General features: G+C 47.1%; 1 protein-coding gene across 2 annotated transcripts; it reads right to left on the bottom strand.

Annotated features, from left to right (window-relative positions):
• Nucleotides 1-2,707: 2,707 nt before the first annotated feature.
• Nucleotides 2,708-20,199, bottom strand: LOC146356233 (zinc finger protein 197-like). Of its 2 annotated transcripts, XM_084831683.1 has the most exons (7): nucleotides 20,082-20,199; nucleotides 17,312-17,871; nucleotides 14,102-14,207; nucleotides 11,200-11,276; nucleotides 10,848-10,974; nucleotides 5,683-5,805; nucleotides 2,708-4,024 (listed from the first exon to the last, which is right to left on the bottom strand). In XM_084831683.1, the coding sequence occupies exons 2-7, from the start codon at nucleotides 17,726-17,728 to the stop codon at nucleotides 3,201-3,203; spliced, it is 1,674 nt and encodes a 557-aa protein (XP_084687809.1). In that variant the 5' UTR covers nucleotides 17,729-17,871; nucleotides 20,082-20,199; the 3' UTR covers nucleotides 2,708-3,200. The 2 variants fall into 2 exon arrangements, with proteins under 2 accessions (XP_084687809.1, XP_084687810.1); XM_084831684.1 differs by lacking the exon at nucleotides 20,082-20,199 and having other exon boundaries at nucleotides 17,312-19,764.
• Nucleotides 20,200-20,208: the final 9 nt, after the last annotated feature.

Below are 20,208 nucleotides of genomic sequence, written 5' to 3'. Positions count from 1 at the left end.
TTCTTTTTTTTTTTAACGTTCAGTGAAATAAATCACATTAGTGGAAGTGTATGATACTGATTGTTGAATGCAATAAGTTTTGTTACTAACCATGCTCCTAAAAGAAGTGGTTTCTTGGAGGTAACTGCAGGTAATGCAACATGCTGATTTACATTGGAGTGATCCTGGGTCGCAAATACCTTGTTTAAGTGCTGCGGTAACTAACAATTTCTGCAAATTGGGATGGTTTTCTGAATGTGATGCAGGATGGAGAATTAATGACTTCCCTTAAACAAGCACCATAGGATATATCAGGGTAACTATCTTGCGTTATCGGGTGGTAATCTCGTAGTCCACAACAAATGGAATGCGATATCCATATCAAAAAACTAGATACTGCAGGAATGGTTTCTAGCCTGATTTCCCCCTTGCCATGCTAGTTTTCTACATGGAGGGGGAATATTTTGATTTGATTTCTATCTCGCCCTTCCTCACAAAAAGTCCAGGGTGAAAATTCTTTTGTATGGGACAACATTCAGTCATGGGAACGTCCAGCTGCAGTCTGAATTCATACATGTTGATCTCAGTGACAACTAGGCCTCACTGTCACCTCACTTTCCTGTATGTGGAAAGCAAAACTAACTAGACGGGCCTGGAGTACAACATACCTTTACTTGAGGGGTGCGGTGGGAAGTGTTTCCATTTGCAGCTCTGTCTCAAGCAGCAAAATACCTTGAGCTGGCTCTGTGCCACCGGTATACGGACAAGTCACCACTTAGGCCCGTTTCAGTCCTGGACATAAACGTGCTCTTGAGCCTCAGCCTTGTGAGTGATTTGTGTGAATACCCATGTGGAAGAGGCAGTGGGGAAAAAGATCATTGAAAACCAAGCGTTCATTCTAGACAGTGTTGGTTTTTTTGTTCACACTTAAGTTGAGGGAAATTCTTCTATAATAATAATACAGGATGTGTGTCTGTCAGTGCTAAACCTCCAAGACCTTGAAACCTAGATACCTGACATGCAAGATAATGCAATGCAGATGAATCAGGAACATCTAAGACACTTTAGTCAACCTTTTGTCTATAATAATAAAAGAGGATGTGTGTGTGTCTTTCTTTCTGTCCATTAGCATCATTGTGCCAAGACCGTGAAACCTAGACACCTGAAACTTGGTTATTTTGGTTTTTAAAGGTGCAATCCTATGCATATTTCAACAGAGAAGAGGCCTACAACAAAGGAGTTGTAGACCTTTTTTCTGTCTAAACAATGCATAGGATTGCATCTTAAATGTATTCCTTTTAATGTGTCCATGTGTTTGGAGGTTGCTGGTCCATCTTCGGTCACTGGGTGGCAGACTTCCCTAACCAGTGCATAGCTTTGCAGACTGCAGTTTGAAGCCAGCAATGGGGCAGCCCGCCCACTCAGGTGAATGGAGCTAACAGATCCCTTCCTCCTGGGGTTATGGGGTGCGCCATGGCACGGGCTGTACCTAGGGGTGCTAGAAGCCCTGGCCTCACTCTGCCAAGGCAGGCACAATATATCCAACACTTGACTGCTGTGTAAATTTGCTTGAAGATTTCGCTGTATCAAACTAAGGGCTATTCCATCCTATGCAAAGCCGGGTCTGTTCGCTAGTAAAAATATAAGAATAGGTCAGCTGGATCAGACCAAAGGCAAAGGATATTTCCCACAGTGGTTGCATTCAAACAACACATTAACCCATCCTGCTGAAAAACCGCTGCATTCAGACAACATGATAACCTGTGGCAGTTTAGTGTGTTGTGTGAATCCAGCCTATATAACCATCAGTAACTTTTTTTTCTTAATAATTCTTATTAGTTTTCAGTTTCATATAACAAAAGAACATAACAACCAGTAACTTAACTACAGCATACAGGTAACTGCTTGGGAAGCTGGCTATATATTTGATCTCACCTAAGAGTTTTCCTTTTCTGGAAGGGCAAACACCCCTCTAGCTAATGCACAAGAGAGTCAAGTCGATTTGACTCTGTAGAGTGTGGCAGGAAAAGAGTTTTGGGGGGTGCTGATGTCTTTGGGGATATAGGAAGCAGGGCTAGAAGCCCTCAGAGCATCACACCAACATTTTAATTTTAGACCCCCCATCCTATCTCATCTTTCCCCCCTCATAATCTCTTTACTGGCAACACAAGTAACTAGTTTTTCCAAGTAGACCTGTGGCACCAGAAAGCCTAAACTTTTTTTTTAAATGGCCATGAACTGCAAATCCAAGGCATGCTTACCTGGGAATAAGCTCATTGAACTCAGTGGCACTCAATTCTGACTCTATAGGCTCAGCTCGTAAAACACACTGAGCTTTAACCAAGGATCTTCGGCTAGCTGAAAAGACAGGATACCTGCCTTTCACAAAAGGAAGGACTCCACTTGCAGAAGGTCCCGCTGCCTGATTTTGGGGGGGTCCTCCCTCCCACACACACACGCCACAGCTCAGCCCATAGTCTCCTGACTGTGTCGCATTTTCAGGGGGCTGGAGAGGTGCCATGGGAAGGAGGGGGCAGAGAAGTCCATCTCCACCAGCACAGTCGATCCAGCTTGAATCTGAACGGTCTGTCAATTATCCTGGTGCTTTTGTAGCTGATGCCATCACTGCTGCTCTGAAGAAACCCCCCTCTATACCACTGAAGGCAGCACAGTGTAGCAAACCAGACCATGCCATTTGAATACCAGAACAATAATCAAGATAGTGAAATGTGCATATAGGTATTTAATTTTACCTTGACTAACATAAACAGAAATATTAAGGTTTTAAATTAAAATGTTTCCACTTCCTCCTTTGTCAGCTGCTCTGATGTGAATCAAAGGGTGCTGTAAGCAAAGGTGGCAGTTCTGGAACATCAAGGATGGAATACTCAGAAATGTGGCATTTGCTGTATATGAGCAATGTCAGGTATTATTCTCCAGGCTGAAGCCATGTAGTATTAAGTTGTCAAGCCCAGCTGTTTTCTCTTGTTTCCAATGTTCTCAGATCAGATGGCATCTCTGTTGCAATAACCAAGAAAACAGAGAGGCAGTGATTATCTGAATAGAAGTGCTTTGCAATTGGTTGTTCCCATTTATCCATTAATATAGCAGATTTATGGTTCCTAAAAGATGTGCACAGGTCAACCGTGTACTGAATATGGAATCCTTGGAGATTATTGAATGTGATTCTCTGATGTACATGAATTTCCACTTGCCAAGCATTAAGAAGGCTCCTCCCCTGGGTGAATTCTCTGATGTCTATGAAGATGTGCACGCCGATTGAAGCAATTTCCACACTTGAAGCATTTATATGGTTTCTCCCCTGTGTGAGTTCTTTGATGGAAAGTGAGATGTGAGCTCTGACTGAAGCTTTTTCCACACACCAAGCAGGTATATGGTTTCTCTCCTGTGTGGATTCTCTGATGTCTATTAAGGTTTGAAGCGTCTCTGAAGCTCCTTCCACACTCAAAACACTCATATGGTTCCTCTCCTGTGTGCATTCTTTGATGTGAAGTAAGGTGTGCTTTCACATTGAAGGTCTTTCCACACACCAAGCACATATATGGTTTCTCCCCTGTATGGGTTCTTTGATGTCTAATAAGACTTCCACTCTCACTGAAGTGCTTTCCACACATGAAGCATGGATATAGTTTCTCCCCTGTGTGAGTACTGTGATGTCCGATAAGACCTGCACTCTCACTGAAGCTCTTTCCACACTCCATACCTGTGTATGGTTTCTCCCCTGTGTGAGTTCTTTGGTGTCTCTTAAAGGCTGATTTATTACCAAAGCTCTGGGTACAGTCAAGACAGGGGTAATGTTTCTCTGGTGTATGAATCCTCTGATGTTTATTAAGGTTGGACTTTTGGTGAAAGCTTTCACTTTCTACTTTTCCTTCTGTACTTATAATTTTATGAAATGTATGATCCCGACAAATGCTGGATATTTCCCCCCCTGTTTTTCTTCTCTTTCTCTTGTTTTCACACTCATCTCTTTCCGCTGATGCTTGGGATTGCTCAACATCGTTCTCAGTCTCCTGCTCATTTCCTGTAGGAATAAAGACACTGGTTAAGAAAATGAGGAAGAAATGCTGCCTCGTAATCAGAGATTAGACTGAGCATCAGAAGAGCCATGCTGGATCAGACCAAGGGTCCATCTAGTCCAGCATTCTGTTCACACAGTGGCCAACCAGTTGTCAACGGGAAACCCACAAGCAGAACAGGAGTGCAACAGCACCCTCCTGCCTATGTTCCCCAGCAACTGGGGTCCATAGGCATACTGCCTCTGGACCTGGTGATGGCATAGAGCCATGAGGACTAGTAGCCATTGATGGCCTTCTCCAGGAATTTGTCCAATTCCTTTTTAAAGCCATCCAAATTGGTGGCCATCACCACATCTTGTGGTAGTGAATTCCACAGTTTTAACTCTGCACTGTGTGAAGAAGCCCTTCCTTTTATCTGTCCTGAATCTCCCACCAATCAGCTTCTTGGGATGACCCCTTTTGGGTCTAGTATTATGACAGAAGGAGAAAAATTAGTTGCCATAGAGCAGGGGTGCAGACCTGTTTTATGGTAGAGATCCAGATTGCCCCCACCAGGCCCAGATGATGTCAGGGGTGTGTGGCCTCACCCCCTGACATCATCCCCCCTTATTTTCTCTCCATGCTGACAGGAGGCACGGAGTTCCCAGCTCTCCCCAGCATGGTCCAAGCCTGGCCACCCCACATCTGGGATCAATGATAACTGCAGGGGTTCCCTCGCGGCACAGAGGGGAATCCCTGTTATCAGAGATAGCGGTGCATGGGGGAATAACCACTGTTATTCCTAATCGGAGATCATGGTGGGGATGCCCTCCAAGGGGATTCCTCCAGGGGGTGGGCTTGGAGGCTAAGATATTGGCAATATCGCAACCTCGTCTGCAAGTTACTGGAAGGGGGCACTGTTGCAGTTAGTTAAGTCATGGGAGTTTTGTTAACCGCCCTGAACGACGCAACAACAAACCGTGGGTTCTCAAGGTGGCTTGCTCAAGAAAAATAAGCCACGCTGCATGGTTAACAAGCCACCCTGTGGAAAATGTCCCAAGTTCAGACAACACATTCACGCGTGGTTCAACAAACAAGCCATGGTTCAGCAACAACTCACACTCAACCACCGAGTGTGGGTTAGCGTGTTGTGTGAACAGCCCCAGTATCTATCCCAGCCTACCAATTCTCCAGTGGGAATCCCATGTTTTCCTCACAGAACGTAGTTTTTCCCTGTGATCTCTGTGTTTATTTTATTACACCTATAGCCCGTCTTTTGTCCAGATTGCTCAGGGTGGCATACATGATTTCCCTTCTCCATTTTTATTCTTGCAACAACCCCGTGAAGTAGGTTAGGCTGTGCGTCAGTGACTGGCCCAAAGTCACCCAGTGAGTTTTATGGCTGAGCATGAGCTGGACAGCACACTGTCTTTCAGACGGGCACCGATGGAGAATATAAAACCATAAGCAAAGGCTATCATCGGTCTTCGAAATAGCCTGGCAAATCGGTCTGTGGTAGGAAGCTCACAGTGCAATTCTATGCATGCCTGCTCAGAAGTAATTCCCATGGTTTTCGGTGGGGCTTCCTCCCATGTAAGTGTGTATAGGGTAGCTTCAGAATTGGCAAAATACACCAGACCTCTCAGTGAATCCCATCAGAAAGTAAGAGAGTCTCACCGCTTACCGAAGCACCAACCTGCTGATCTCTCCCCTTCTGTGGAGCCGCGAACAAGCAGATCTTCCACAAATGGAACGTCCACGTCTTCCAACCAGCAGATGAGGTCAGGTTTGGGTATCACCGATATGTCTTGGAAGGAAAAGAAGGACAGATGAGTTATTTTGGGCCATCGTCCTTGCCCTCCCACGAATGATGATGATGAGAAATCCTAGGGTTCCTGGCTTGGGAAACCTCTTCCGAGATCACAGACAGTGCTCTGACCATGGAAGGGGGAGTCAGAGAGCTGACTCCCCTCCCCTGCCCTCTCACAGCCAGTGCGGAGAGAACCGTGCCAGCTGCCTCTCTGAAGTCAGAAAATCAACCTCGGGGATTGGGGGCATTCCAGCGGGCAGGGAGGGGAGGAGACTGAAGAGGCCAAGATACGAGTTATCCTGAGCCTCCCTCAGCCTCCTTCCCTCCCCCTCTGAAGCCCCCTCTCTAGACAAATGAAAAGTCTGTCTAGGGAAAATATGTGCCCTGCCCCCATTGGATTCCTCCGAGGAAGAGTCAGAGGCTCCCACAGAGAAAGAGCCCCATTTCCTGCCAGGGCCCACACTGCAACAGGGGCCCGGGTCCATGGGGAAGCCTGCTGTGGACCCAGCCGCTCAGGAAGAGGGGGACTCTGCCTCAGAGGAGGAGCTGAGCAGCCCTCACATCCCAGGGAGCGACGGTTCTTTCAATCTATGAAGAGAGACTGAAAGAACTGGGCATGTTTAGCCTTGAGAAGAGAAGATTGAGGGGAGATAGGATAGCACTCTTCAAGTACTTGAAAGGTTGTCACAGAGAAGAAGGCCAGGATCTCTTCTTGATCATCCCAGAGTGCAGGACACGGAATAATGGGCTCAAGTTACAGGAAGCCAGATTCCGGCTGAACATCAGGAAAAACTTCCTGAGTGTAAGAGCAATATGACAATGGAACCAATTACCTGGGGAGGTGGTGGGCTCTCCCACACTGGAGGCCTTCAAGACGAGGCTGGACAGCCATTTGTCGGGGATGCTCTGACTTGGATTCCTGCATTGAGCAGGGGGTTGGACTCGATGGCCTTGTAGGCCCCTTCCAACCCTACTATTCTATGATTCTATGATTCTATGGTACCAGAGGAGGCAGCCCACATCAGGGAACCTCAACAAGTGCCAGGCTGCAGCAAAGGTCTCCTCAAGAGGAAAGGGGCTCCTCATATGCACAGGGCTCTGACCAGAGAGCTCTAAGGTGCTGCAGCTGAGCCCTGGGTGGGGCAACAGGCTCTGTTGCCAAAAGCCTTCAGTATCTGCCCAGCCAGCATTGGCAACAACACCATCCCAGCTGCTCTGGTGCCGTGGCCGGGCCTCCTGAACCAGGCCCTGCGACTGATGCTCTGTTTTCTGACCTTTTGGACTGCCTCATGACCCTGCTTCAGAACTGCGTAACATACCTGACTGATTTAGGGAGCAATCCCGTGGCCCCTAGTCAGTGGCTAGACGGCCATAGGATCGGAGCCCGCACTCCAAGGTTGATTCCCAGAGATTTCCCTCCCGCACCACCTCGTAGGCAGCATGGATTGGCCCCGCACGCGTAAGTGCAGCACGGAGCAGTGAAAACGGTGCAGGGAGGTCGGAAATGCTGGTACGACACATCCTATGTGTTGCTCGGCCGCCGCTTCCTGCGCTCCGAGGTCCTGCGGCTAGACAGCCAAAATCTGCTGTCTAGCTGCGGAAGCCGTGCAGGGGGAGCGAGGAGGAGATCTGCTCCTCACCACTCCTTCCACCCTGCACTGGGTAAGCGGTCGCCCCCGGGGTGGGAGGTGACTGCTGATCTCGACAGGATTGCTCCCTCCCTGTGTTTGACCTCTTTCTTGTTATTGTGACTGCTTCTGTAGTTGCCCAATCCTCGTGCATGACTGCCTGCCTACGTCTGGACCTCTGCCTGCTCTTTGGACCACCTCTGCATTAGCCCGACCCCGCGTATCCGACTGCTTGCCTGCGATTGACCATTTGCTTGCTTAATTGACTGCTCTCTTGTCTGCATCCCTGCAGTGGCTAGCAAAGAGCTGGGACCCAGTTTAAAGCGGGACGATACAGGAGATCGGAGGACAGGGAGGCAAGGATCGCCTCGGCCGCTCCTCCCGCCCTGCTGGCTTTAGCCCGGCAGAACACAGGAACCTCGGAAGTCTCAGAGTTCAGGGGCTTTCAAACAGGGAGGGTGCAGTCCATAGGATTGTGCCTAAAAACATTCCCCCCACCCCCAGTATGGACCAACATGGCCGCTCACAATAAAACTCAAGCTACGACACTCTAAAAAACAAACCCTGTCATGATATGAAAGCAACAACTTGAATTACAAAACAACCAGAGGCAATAAAACAGCAAGAGCCAGCATAAGTGACCAAGATCCATAGTGAGCCTTAAAATGCTTTATAACCAACTAGCAGATGGACCCAGCTGTGCACAGGCTAGAATAGCCCTTCGTTTGATACAGCAAAGCCTTTAAGCAAATTACATGGCTGTCAGAGCTGGATGCGTTGTGCCCGTCCTGGCAGAGCGAAGCGATGGCTACTGGTACCCCTAGGCATGGCCCCTACCAAGGTGTACCCCACAGCCCCCTGAAGGAGGAGACTGTCCACTCCATTCCCCTAAGGGGGACTGCCCCACAACAGGGGTGGAGGAAGAAGACATATAACTCTGTCCCTCGGCCTACTAACCTCCCCTGGTTTCAAATAATATGAGCTCCAAAGCTGGCTGGAAGCCTGCCCCTAGTGGCTGAACATGTTCCTGCAGCCTTCAATGATATGCGGGGTGGGGGAGATGTGGCGGAGGCACGCATGTGCTCCCCCATCTCAGGCGGTGGGAGAGCTCGTGCCAGGTCTGTACAGAGGCATACTGTCTCTGACACTGGGGCAGGTAATATATATCACGGTTAATAGCCTCCATTAATTTGTCTAATCCCCTTCTAAAGCTGTCTACATCTTTTGGCATGGAATTCTATAGGTGTCCTCTAAATGTTTTGGACTACAGCTCCCATATGTCCCAGCCGTCAAGGCAAATGGTCAGGGATTGCGGAAGCTGTAGCACAAAATATCTGCAGGGCACCGATTGCCTGCCCCCGACTGTCAGGGTTGTATCTGAGCCCATAGAGTCCCAAAGCAGCTCTGATTCTGAGGAGGAGAGACAACTCGTGAGGGAAGAACTCTCTCAGACTTCAGAGGCGCAGCTGGAGGGGGAGCCCCCCTCACATCCCTGGGAGCGACAGCGAACCAGGCGTGGAAAGGGAGGGACAACCTGAACTTTTAGATGCGAGGCGCAGACGCAGGCACAAACGAGAGATCGCAGGGGCTGAGCTTCGGCGCTCAGCCCGATTGGCTCGACGTCAACAGCTGTGCCCAGAAGCATCGCAGGAGGGGGGAGATCTTCCCCTCCTACCCCTTAAGTTCAGAGAATTGCCGCCCTTTTCCCAAAGGGAGATCAACTGACATCCTAACCCTTAGAATCCCCTAGATGGCTGTTCCTTTGTGGTTTCTCTGAGTCTCAAGCAATTAGCATCTGTATGCCACATTAGGGTAAATGGAATTAAAGCCTTGGAAAACAGCCCTTTTGTCTGAGCGTTGATTTTGGCTATTGGAGTATTCAGTAGGCAACGGGGAACCTTGACACCACCGCAAGGACAGTGCAAACCTAACGTTCGAAAGCAGTGATGAAGAAAAACATGCCCCAGTTCCCCGGGGAGTGAAATGCAGTTAATCCCTGGAGGCTCTGCACACGAGCCAGAACATGGAAACATCTGCATTCTGGCTCACATGGAAAGCTTCCACAGATACAGGAGGCTCTCCTCTTCAGGCAGTCGCCCTCCAAAAGCTGAGGGTGACAAACGCCATGGGGGAGAGGGGCAGGGCTGGAGCACTTGTTCTCCTCTTGCATCGCTTTTAACCCTTTTTTGTATGCCTGAATGTTGGGAACATTGCAATCTTGTCTGCAAGTTACAGGAAGGGGGCAGTGATGCAGTTAGGTCATGGGAATTTTGACCACAGCTAGCCTTAAGAACTCTATAGCTTACAGTGTGGTTTCCTGTGATGTCTTCCTTTCCTTCCCCCCTCCATCTCTCTGACTTCCACAATTGCTAGGAGCACACGTGTTTGCTCTGTCACAACTCTTTTTGAAGCTCTGCTTTTTACCTGCATTTTAAATGCAAGAACATTTGTGTATTTCTTCCTTTGATTTTAACTTGGATAGTTTATATAGATGTTGTAACTGAAACTATCTTTTAACCTGCTGGTCTATGACCGTAATAAAATTGATTGACTGACTGATTGAAGAACATTTGTGTGTAAACCTATTTTATCTTTTCTTCACTAAAGGAAGGGTGTGGTCTCTTTTATTATCATTATTATTATTATTATTATTATTTATTAAATTTATTAATCGCCCATCTGGCTGGTCACCCAGCCACTCTGGGCGATGTACAACACACAATAAAAACAGTTTAAAACAATAAAATTCTACAATAAAAACATTTTCTAAAATACCCTAACCCACCCCAAATGCCTGCCTGAACAACCACGTTTTTAATGCACGACAGAAGCTCATTAAGGAGGGGGCATGATGGAGTTCCCTAGGGAGGGAGTTCCACAGAGTGGGGGCCACCACAGAAAAGGCCCTCTCCCTTGTCCCCACCAGTCTAGCTGTCCTGGCTGATGGGACAGAGAGAAGGCCATCCGAGGCTGATCTTGTTAAGCGGCCTGTCTGGTGTTGCTGGAGGTGCTCCTTTGGGTTAAGGTAGCCTCTTGTGCATGTGGGACTGGTAAATGCTCATTCTATTTTGGGCTTTTTGTTTTCTCTCTGCTAATTGCCTTTCTAACAGGAGGCATCTTTACTAAATAATCCCATCAATGAATAGGAGTTCTGTCTTGTTTGGATTAAGCTCCAGCTTGTTCACCCCCATCCGTTCCACCACAGATCTCTGGCACTGGTTTAGAACTTCCACTGCCTCCTGAAGATATGATGGAAAAGAGAGAGCAGGGTGTCATCTGCAAACCAATGGCACCAAACCCCAAATGTCTGGACGCCCTCCCCCGGGCAGCATCCCTACTGCGTGAGGGCAAGTGCAGAAAGAGCAACTCCTCCTTCCCGCATGCATCGATCAGTGGCAAAGGGAGGCTTACCCAGAGAGGCCACCGTCCCATAATTCTCCATCATGACTTCCTTGTACAGAGCCCTTTGGCCTGGATCCAGCAAAGCCCACTCCTCCTCCACGAAATACACAGCCACCTCTTTGAAGGACACCAAACCCTGAAAGAAGGAAGCATTCTTTCCTCACGGATCATGCTCGTCAGGGTGTTAAAATTCCACTGTCTTCCTCAGAGTCAAAAAAGGGCTGCTTTGTGGAGTAACTGTGCATACTCCTGTTACTTTCCTAGGGGGCAATTTTAAGACCTTGCAGTCCCAGGAGCAAAGCAGAAGAGATTCATGCACCAACATGTCCCCGGCATGTCTCCCCCATGATTCCTTGCCTACCTGAGCAGGCTGTGTAGCGGCTGCTTCCAGTCCATCACAAAGAGGAGATGATCCTGAAGAGTCTAACGATTTTGTTCCTATGTGGGAGAAAAAGGTGATGGGGAAGATTTTTATTCTTGGAATTCACAATTCAGAGTAGAGGTTTTAGTCTCGTAAATCCTGCATTCTGTCCAGCACCTGCCACTAAACATATGGCTAATGCATTCTGGGGGAAGCTGGTGGCAACTCCGTCATGCAGCCCAAGGGGGGAGATCAAAGCCGCTCATGGATCGCGGGCATGGATCCGAGTGAAGCAGGGCAGGCAGTTTGTGGCACTCAAGATGTTTTCACCTACAAGAGGCTTTAACCTATAAAGGCTTACACGGCTTGGGACCACAATACCTGATGGAGTGCCTCTCCCAACACGAACCTACCCGTATACTACGCTCAACATCTAAGGCCCTCCTCTGGCTGCCTACACTGAGGGCAGCTCGGAAGACAGCAACAAGGGAGAGGGCCTTTTTGGTGGTGGCCCCCAAATTCTAGAATGATCTCCTCGATGAGGCCTGCCTGGTGCCAACACTTATCTTTTTGGTGCCAGGTTAAGACCTTTCTCTTCTCCCAGGCATTTGGCAGCATATGATGAGTGTTTAATCAATCCTAGAATGTCTTATGGTTATGGTTGTTTGTTTTTGAGATTGTTGCTGAAGTTGTTTTAGATATATGTTTCTTTGGGTATATTGTGTGTTTGTGTGTTTTTTACGTAAATGGTTTTTAATCTCTGTATAGTGTATTTTTAATGTTTTTAATCTTTGTAAACCACTCAGAGAGCTCTGGCTATTGGGCGGTATAGAAATGTAATAAATAATATTAATAACTCCCAGCAGCCCTCACCATTGGCTATGCTGGCTAGGGCTGCTGGGAGTTGTCAGCCGGAACATCTGGAGGGCCACAAGTTGCCCACCCCTGGAGTAGACACTGCCAGGCCTTGATTTGGAAATGTAGTAGACGAATGGTCACGGCAAACTTTAATACTGAAATGGGATGTATAAATGGCTGGACCTTCCAACCCAACTGAGTAAGAAAGGGCAGATTGCAAAGCCGTCCATCTCTATGAATCCTCTTCAGAAGTGGCATGGGTGACATACGTCTATGTTGCTGTGACACTAGCACTCTGCAGGTGTTCGCATGCACATGGGTAGGGCTAAACTGCGCAGGGGACGTGGGCTGCACATAAGGCCCCTCCAACGTCTCCGTGGAACCCGGCTTCTGTTTAGATCTTCATGCATTCAGATGACGATCTGAATAGGGATCTGTAGATGCATTTGGTTGAATGAGCTTCCAGAGCTTCCAGGATTGGAACCCCTGATAAGGCAGGGTTTCTGATCCCGGGAGCTCTGTAAACCTGTTCAGCTGAACGCATTTACAGAGCCCAGTGCAGTTCTTTGTGCTCAATGGACAAAGGTAATTGATATGTAAGAGGTTTAAGGCATTGTAACTGAGCTTATTTAAGGCTAGGAGGCTGCTGATTGGGCATGTACATGGTTACTGATGTTCATTTTATTATTTCAGTTCAGAGATATATTATTCCTTTTCTACAATAACATGATGCTTATTCCCAAGTAAATGTGCTTAGCATCAGGGTAGCAGAAGCAAACACCATCTTATTGAATTATAATTATAATTATTATTAACGTTTCTATACCATGCCATAGCCAAAGCTCTCTGGGGAGTTTACAGAGGTTGAAAACATTAATAAAAGGTAAAGGTAAAGGTGTCCCCAACCAATCATGTCCGACTCTAGGGTGCGGTGCTCATCCCCGTTTCTAAGCTGAAGAGCCAGCGCTGTCCGAAGACGCTTCCGTGGTCATGTGGCTGGCATGACTGAACACCGAGGTGCATGGAATGCTGTTACCTTTCCCGCCGAGGCGGTACCTATTTATCTACTTGCAATGTCTTGCTTTCGAACTGCTAGGTTGGCAGAAGCTGGGACTGAAGACGGGAGCTCACTCCGTCACGCAGCACTCGGGTCTTGAACTGCTGACCTGCCGACCTTCCAGTCTGCAGTTCAGCGTCTTAACCACTAAGCCACCGCGGCCCCTTAGAAAAAAAAAACCATTAATACAATATGTAAAATATAAAAATATAAAAAACACACAAACAGACAATATATACAGAGACGATATATATCTAAAAACAACTTTGAGCAATTAGCCAAACCATAGAACAAATGCAGGATCAATTAAAATGCATCACATGCTGCCAAATCCCTGGGAAAAAGTCTTGACCTGGTGCTGAAAAGATAACAATGCCAGGTGGGCCTCATCAGGGAAATCATTCCATAACTGGGGGGCCACCACCGAGAAGGCCCTCTCCGCTGTAGTCCTGATGGTGCCATGAATTAAGAGAGCTTAAAATACAAAATGGCATGTGCTCAAAGTATTTTTTTAATTAGCGTTGACAAAGAGTGTTGTTTTTTCTTTGCTCTAACGTATCAAGAATGTAGAAGCAGCTGCGAAGCATGGCACGGCAGGAAGGGGAGAAGAGAAATGTTAGTTGTGTGCTTCACGACGGAAGTAATGCATGTGGCTGTCTAAAGACCATTAAATCCATGGTCTAAAATAACCCAGCTGCAGCACTGGGCAAATTGAACTGATTTATTGCATCCCCTAGAACTGCCTTTCTCTGTCCAGAGACCATGACTGGCCGTTCATGATTCATCTCTGGATGGACCCCCTCACCTCTTTGCATATGTATGTTTGCTTATCTACTTCAACAAATCTAAAGTGGCTTTTATCCTTGGAAGAGAGCCTGGGCATATTTATTCCACTTCACAAACAACTACACTACACAGCTCCAGGGAAAGACATGTTGGTAAACTTTCATACGCACTTCAGGGCCTCCAGGCATGAGGAATCCTTACCCAACAAAGTGGTCCTTCCGTCTTGCGCCTGCAACATCCTCCGGCCGTGGGGCCTCTGACTTGTGTCCAGCGGAGGCCCTTGTGCCTCTGGGATATTAACAACCACCTTGAACGAGGAAGGCAAAGGAATTAATTTTGCCCTGCCCCACCCATTCCAAATGCTGCAATCATTACAGGGGTTGTAGCTCAGTTTGTAAGGGCACATAAGAGCCATGCCAGTTCAGACCAAGGGGCCATCTAGTCCAGCATTCTGTTCACACAGTGCCAACGAGCCGCCCACAGGAAAACCACAAGCAGGACATGGCTGCAACAGGACCCTCCTGCCCATGTTCCCCAGTAACTGGTGTACACAGGTATGCTGCCTCTGATACTGGAGGTAGCATATGGCCATGAGGACTAGTAGCCTTCTCCTCCATGAATTTGCCCAATCCCCTTTTAAAGCCATCTAAATTGATGGCCATCACTACATCCTGAGGAAGTGAATTCCATAGTTAAACTATGGTTCTGCTTTGCATGTTGAAGGCCCCAGGTTCAATCCTCGGCAACTTCAGGTAGTGCTAGGAAGGAATCCTGCCTTAAACCCTAGAGAGCCACCCAGCTGTGCTAACAAACCATGGTTTGTTAAACACAAGAACCCATGAAATGAACCCATGGTTTGTTGTTGGGTTGTGAACTGTGGGTTGTTCATGGTTAACAAACTGTGGTTTCTTAGTGCAGCTGGGTTCAGACAACACCACTTTCAATGACAACCCACAGTTCAGCGACCACCCACACTCAACCCATACTCAGCCCTTGACAGTGGGTTATTGTGTTGTCTGAGCTGTCAACGATACTGAGATAGATGGACGAATGGTCTGACTCAGTATAAGGTAACTTTCCTATGTTCCTGTTACAGCAGGTGAATTATTGGGATGTGATGGAAACTGTAGGAAAAAGACTGTACAAGCTGCACAGGGAGAATTGCAACATCTCTTCCATGGATGAGAGGGAGAGCAGCTGATTAAAAGGTCCCAGGTTCGAGACCCAGCATCTCCATCTTTTTTAAACTTTTAAAAATTATTTTTCCATTAAACAGATAAAACTTTTAACAACAGGGTACAAGAGCTTATTATACTGCACAAACATCCACTTTCAGTTTTGTAGTGCCAAAGTTATACTAGCTAGAAGGAGTCACACACAGTATGTATTCAAAGCTTAAGAAATTACGTCTCATAGCTTCTGGAGGGAGGTCTTTCAAGAATGCCGTAATATAACAGGACTGGAGGTTCACAAGGATCCAAAATTGGCACTACTATCTATCTATGGAGATCCTAATGAACATTTACCAAAGAAATGCTGACCTTTATGATGGTAGCATCTTGTCAATTAATAGCAAAGAATTGGAAAGCGTGTACAGATCTATCAACAACTATGTGGTATAACTACCTTTGGAATACTGCGCCGGCTGAAAAACTAAACAGATGAGGGCACAAAGACAACAAAAAGAATCTGACACCTTCCATACAATGTGGTATAAATTCATAGACTTTATCAACAAACAAGGTTCCCAGAGAAAACCGCCATCATGTCATGGACAGATATGGAGAGCTATATTTCGATAATTCCAGCTGAATCTTAAACCCCTGAAGAACTTCTGTGGATAAATATAAGGTTATTAATACATTGAAACTCCTGTGATCCCAGTTGACTGTAAGTGAATTTCCTATGTTTGTGTTTTGTTAGAGTATTTTTATGTGCTCACTGATACCATTGAAAATATGTGATTAAAACTCAATAAAAATAATTTTTTAGGAAAGACATTATGTCTCTCCAAAATGACCTCTGTGTGACTGGAGGTCCGAAGTCATTTTCTTTTTTTGTTAACAAAAGTCAAAACGGGAAACCGTACCTTTATGAAACTATCTTGCTCGGTCAGCCCCGGAATCCATCTACCGTGGTGAGTGAGCTTCTCGGCTGGTGCCGCTTGCCAGATCCTGCTGTGTGCCACCCTGGGATCCTGTAGCCACCCTTTGGTTTTCCACCCTTTTTCTACCTCCCTACGTGAGCGTCTCCCCTTCTAAGGGTTCTGGGTAAAAGGGCTGGGAAAGTTCTTGGAGAATTGCTGCCGGTCAGAGTTGAGTTGGAGGGCCTGATGACTGTATTGGCCCCAGGAGCGTAGCCAAGTCAGTTGTAGTGTTAGAGGGGCCTAGAGATCCATAATGCTTGCTTAAGTTCATTATTGATGCAATTCCCTTGCTAGTAAGCCTCTGAGCATGTGCAGATGAGTCAAGAGCCGACAACAGCCTTCTCAGAACATTCTTCGCTAATGAGGAGGATGTCTAATTGCTGATGAGCCTGAGAAGCAGAGGTTGTTTACCTTAAAGTAGCAGGTGGCTATGCTTGAGAGCCAAGTGCTGTTGGTTGATGCTGAGAATGAACGCGAGGGGCGTGTGCTGCTGAAACGCTGCTGATTGCTAACCTGTAGAGTATAAGGCCCATTGTACCTGGTGGCTCTGGGTTCAGAGAAGCTGTCTGATCCAACCCTTGGGTACGCGTGTGTGCTGTAAATTACTCAATAAAGTACTCCTTGTAAGCACACCTTTGAGTCTGATTTATCACTGTCTTGGCACTTCTAACCTAAGAGTTAAATGCCCATGGCCGGGGCAACTCGGTATAAAGGTAAAAGTGATTTGGGGGAGTGTATTGGCTCCAGGAGTGTAACCAAGTCACTTGTAATGTTAGCGGGGCCTAGAGATCCATAATGCTTGCTTAAGTTCATTATTGGTGCATTATTGGCACACTAGTGGGCCTCCGAGCATGTTGAGATGAGACAAAAGCTGATATCAAGATCTGCCTGGGAAGCGAAGTTTGTTTATGCTGAGCTGCAGGCGGTTGTGCTGAGAACCAAACACTTCTAGCCTATGCTGGGAATGAACGCTAAGTGGCGCTTGCTAGTGTCATGCTGCCTTACTGCTAACATGTATGGTATAAGACCCATTGTGCCCCATGGCTCTGGGTTCAGAGAAGCTGTCTGATCCAAACATTGGGTATGCCTGTGTGCTGATTGTACTCAATAACGTATCTCCTTATCAGTAAACCTGAGATTGATTTATCACTATCTTGGCACCTCTAACCAAAAAAAAAGTTAAAAGTTAACTTTTAAGTTAAAAGCCCACTGCAGGGGCCATACAGGGGGTACAAAAGAAGAACTTCAGAACGAAGCGGCCTCACCTGCTGCTCCCGCGGTTTCTCATCCTCTGCCTGGCTCAGGAGGAAGCCTTCTGCCAGGGCCACCGCCTGGGAACTGGTCTCCGCCCCGCATTCTCTGACCCAGTTTCCCAGCTCTGAGGGCAGGCCGGTCAGAAAAAGCTCCAGAATCACCAGGTCCAGGATCTGTTTTTTGGTGTGCTGCTCCGGCTTCAGCCATCGACAGCCGATGTGGTGGAGGCGGCTGCAAAACTCTCGGGGCCTCTCAGCTTCCTGGGAGAGGAACTGCCGGAAGCGCTGGCGTCTTTCCTCCGAGCTGGCAATATCCACCCCCAGGATCTTGTGCACGGCTCTTTCCCACAACGTCCCTGCCTGGTCAGCGTCAGGGCCCTTTCCTGCTCCCTCCCTTCCACCCGGACCATCTAGGCCTTGATCCTTCATCTTCACACTCAAGGGCAGCCTCTAGCTGGGCCGACAGATACTCTTGCTACACAGTCCGTTCCTTCCTCTGGGCAATCGTGGCTGAACAGCGGACGCTTCTCCTCCTTAGTCCATCTTTTCGGATCCTGGGCTGTTCCTAAGGTCTTTAGATAGGAAAGTGTCAGAGTTCCCCTTATGGACTGGACTCCCTGAGCAACTCCTTAAGGATCTCTTGCCCCCTTAAGAGTCCCACCTTCCTCCTTTTACCTTCCTCTTCCCAATATCGTGGGGTTTAGGCTGTAGACATGGGGTGACTGACACTGTAGACACAGGCTTTAACCACAAGAGTTTGCTGGTAAATTATAGTAAACAAATCACAACTGACGGTATTTACACAATAGAGCTGAATGATGCAAAAGGCATTAAAAGAAAATAAAAGTTGCAAAACACAAGTTCCCTTATCCTAGCTGTATTTAGACTCTGATCTTTCTGACTCTCTCTTTTTATACCCTCCTCCCCCCCAAACAAAAGTACTGCTTCAAACCTGAAGAAATGAAACTTAACTGGGGAAATGAAACTGATACTTAAACAGGGAAATGAAACTACTCCTCTGAGGGATACCCCCTCCCAACAAAAAAAACCAGGCCCCTAAGCCTGACCCTTTTTCTTGCCTCTGTAGGCCTCAAAACTTCAGGTATTTGTAGGGTATATCACAATCAAAATTAGGTATTTCCAGACTATAATGTAAGGATCTCCAGCTTGTCATACAGGAAAAACAACTCCTAGGGATGGACTTGGTAATCGTCACTCTAGGTTTTTTTAGTCAAATAACAGGATTTAAATAAATATATAAATATTATTGCTACTATCAGCTTTGAACCATCAGCCACTCTCACTACTCTCTCCCACTGCAATTACCTGCGCCTTTTACCCAAATGAAATCTGGACCAATGATGCAGTGGTAAATTTTGATGTGTAGGTGCTTGTCATGACAATCCCCACAACCATATTCCCAAGGAGAGTCCAAAATTGCAGGCAGCTGTGCTGCCAGTTCATATCAACCAAGCAGTTTTAAGAGTTTTCATCTGCTAGTAGCAGGGTTTTTGGAAAGCTAATGGGTCTTAATTGCCCATTCAAGACCAAGCCACCCCAAAATACTTTGAGCCTTTCTACATGAGGCTTTTATTGTGCACTCACGGTAGTTTGTGGGTCCTTTACATCTTCCAGGGCCTCTCCCATGCTTTGCAACCATTATCCCTTTTTTTCCCCCTATGGAGGAAAATCTGGCATTTTTTTCTCAGTGGCGTTATAGAAGCTTCCTGTATTTCTGCAATTCCACTATACCACAGCACCACCTAGTGGTTGCATAATGGAACATATAGAAAGGCAGAGAAAGGAAAAATCCCAGGAAAAAACACACGTGTAAATGAGCTGAACTTACTCCCGCGAAGAATCCGGAAGCAGAAGCCTCAGCAAAGGTGTGGGTTTAAAGCCTCATGTAGAAAAGCCCTTTACATTACAAAAAGGAACACTACATTGTTGCTGGGAAAATTCATTTTCCTGCAACTGCTATGAGGATTGCAGCTAAACTCAGACAGAACAAGGAATTCTGAGTGGGGTGATAGAAGATAGCGTCCCTGCTAATAAAATAGTCTGGGCTCCACTGATCTCTGGTCTGGACTGTCCAGATCTCTCCCAGCCAAGGAGGCAGTGCTCAGGTCACACTCTAGGGCAACCTGTCCCAATCTGGTGCCCTCCAGATGTTTCCAACTACAACTCCTACCAGCCTCAGCCAGCATGGCAAATTATTAACGTTAATTTCATTTCTATACAGCCCAATAGCCGGGGCTCTCTGGGGCGGTTCGCAACAACTCATTCCCTTCTCCCCCCCAATTAAACCCACAATATTATAAACACTGCACAACGTCACATAATACATCATTATAATATAACATTGTGTAAGCATTGGTAACATACGAAATTTAAAACAATTTAGGGCTCAATCCTATGCATGTTTAGACAGAGAAAAGGCCTACAACTCCCAGCATGCCCCAGCCAGCCATGGCTGGCTGGGGCATGCTGGGAGTTGTAGGCCTTTTCTCTGTCTAAACATGCATAGGATTTGTTGTTCAGTCATTAAGTCGTGTCTGACTCTTCGTGACCCCATGGATAGCGCTCTTAAGTAGCTAAAAATTGCCAGCAATGACAGGAGTTGTAGTCTTGGTTGGAGCGTCCTTAAAGCCACTCGGTGCCGGACCCTGCAGGATCATCAGGGGGCAGGAACTGGGCACCCTAGTTGCATCTGGGCCCAGCTGATGCACCCTGGCGATCAGTGCATGGTGCATAAAATGCTGCAGAGGATCATCCTAAATACCTGGCGGTAGGAGGTAGCCAAGGGTGTTTGAAGGAGGAAGAGCCAAGGTGAGCACAGCAGAGTTGCAGGCAGGAATATTCAGTCCCTTGGAGGAGTGGAAGAGGAGGAAAGAACACACAAAGAGGAA

Source organism: Heloderma suspectum, chromosome 2, assembly GCF_057233095.1.
Source record: "Heloderma suspectum isolate Gila_16-S chromosome 2, 16-S_ref, whole genome shotgun sequence".
Lineage (NCBI taxonomy): Eukaryota > Metazoa > Chordata > Lepidosauria > Squamata > Helodermatidae > Heloderma > Heloderma suspectum.
This window is presented reverse-complemented; position numbering and strand designations above follow the sequence as displayed.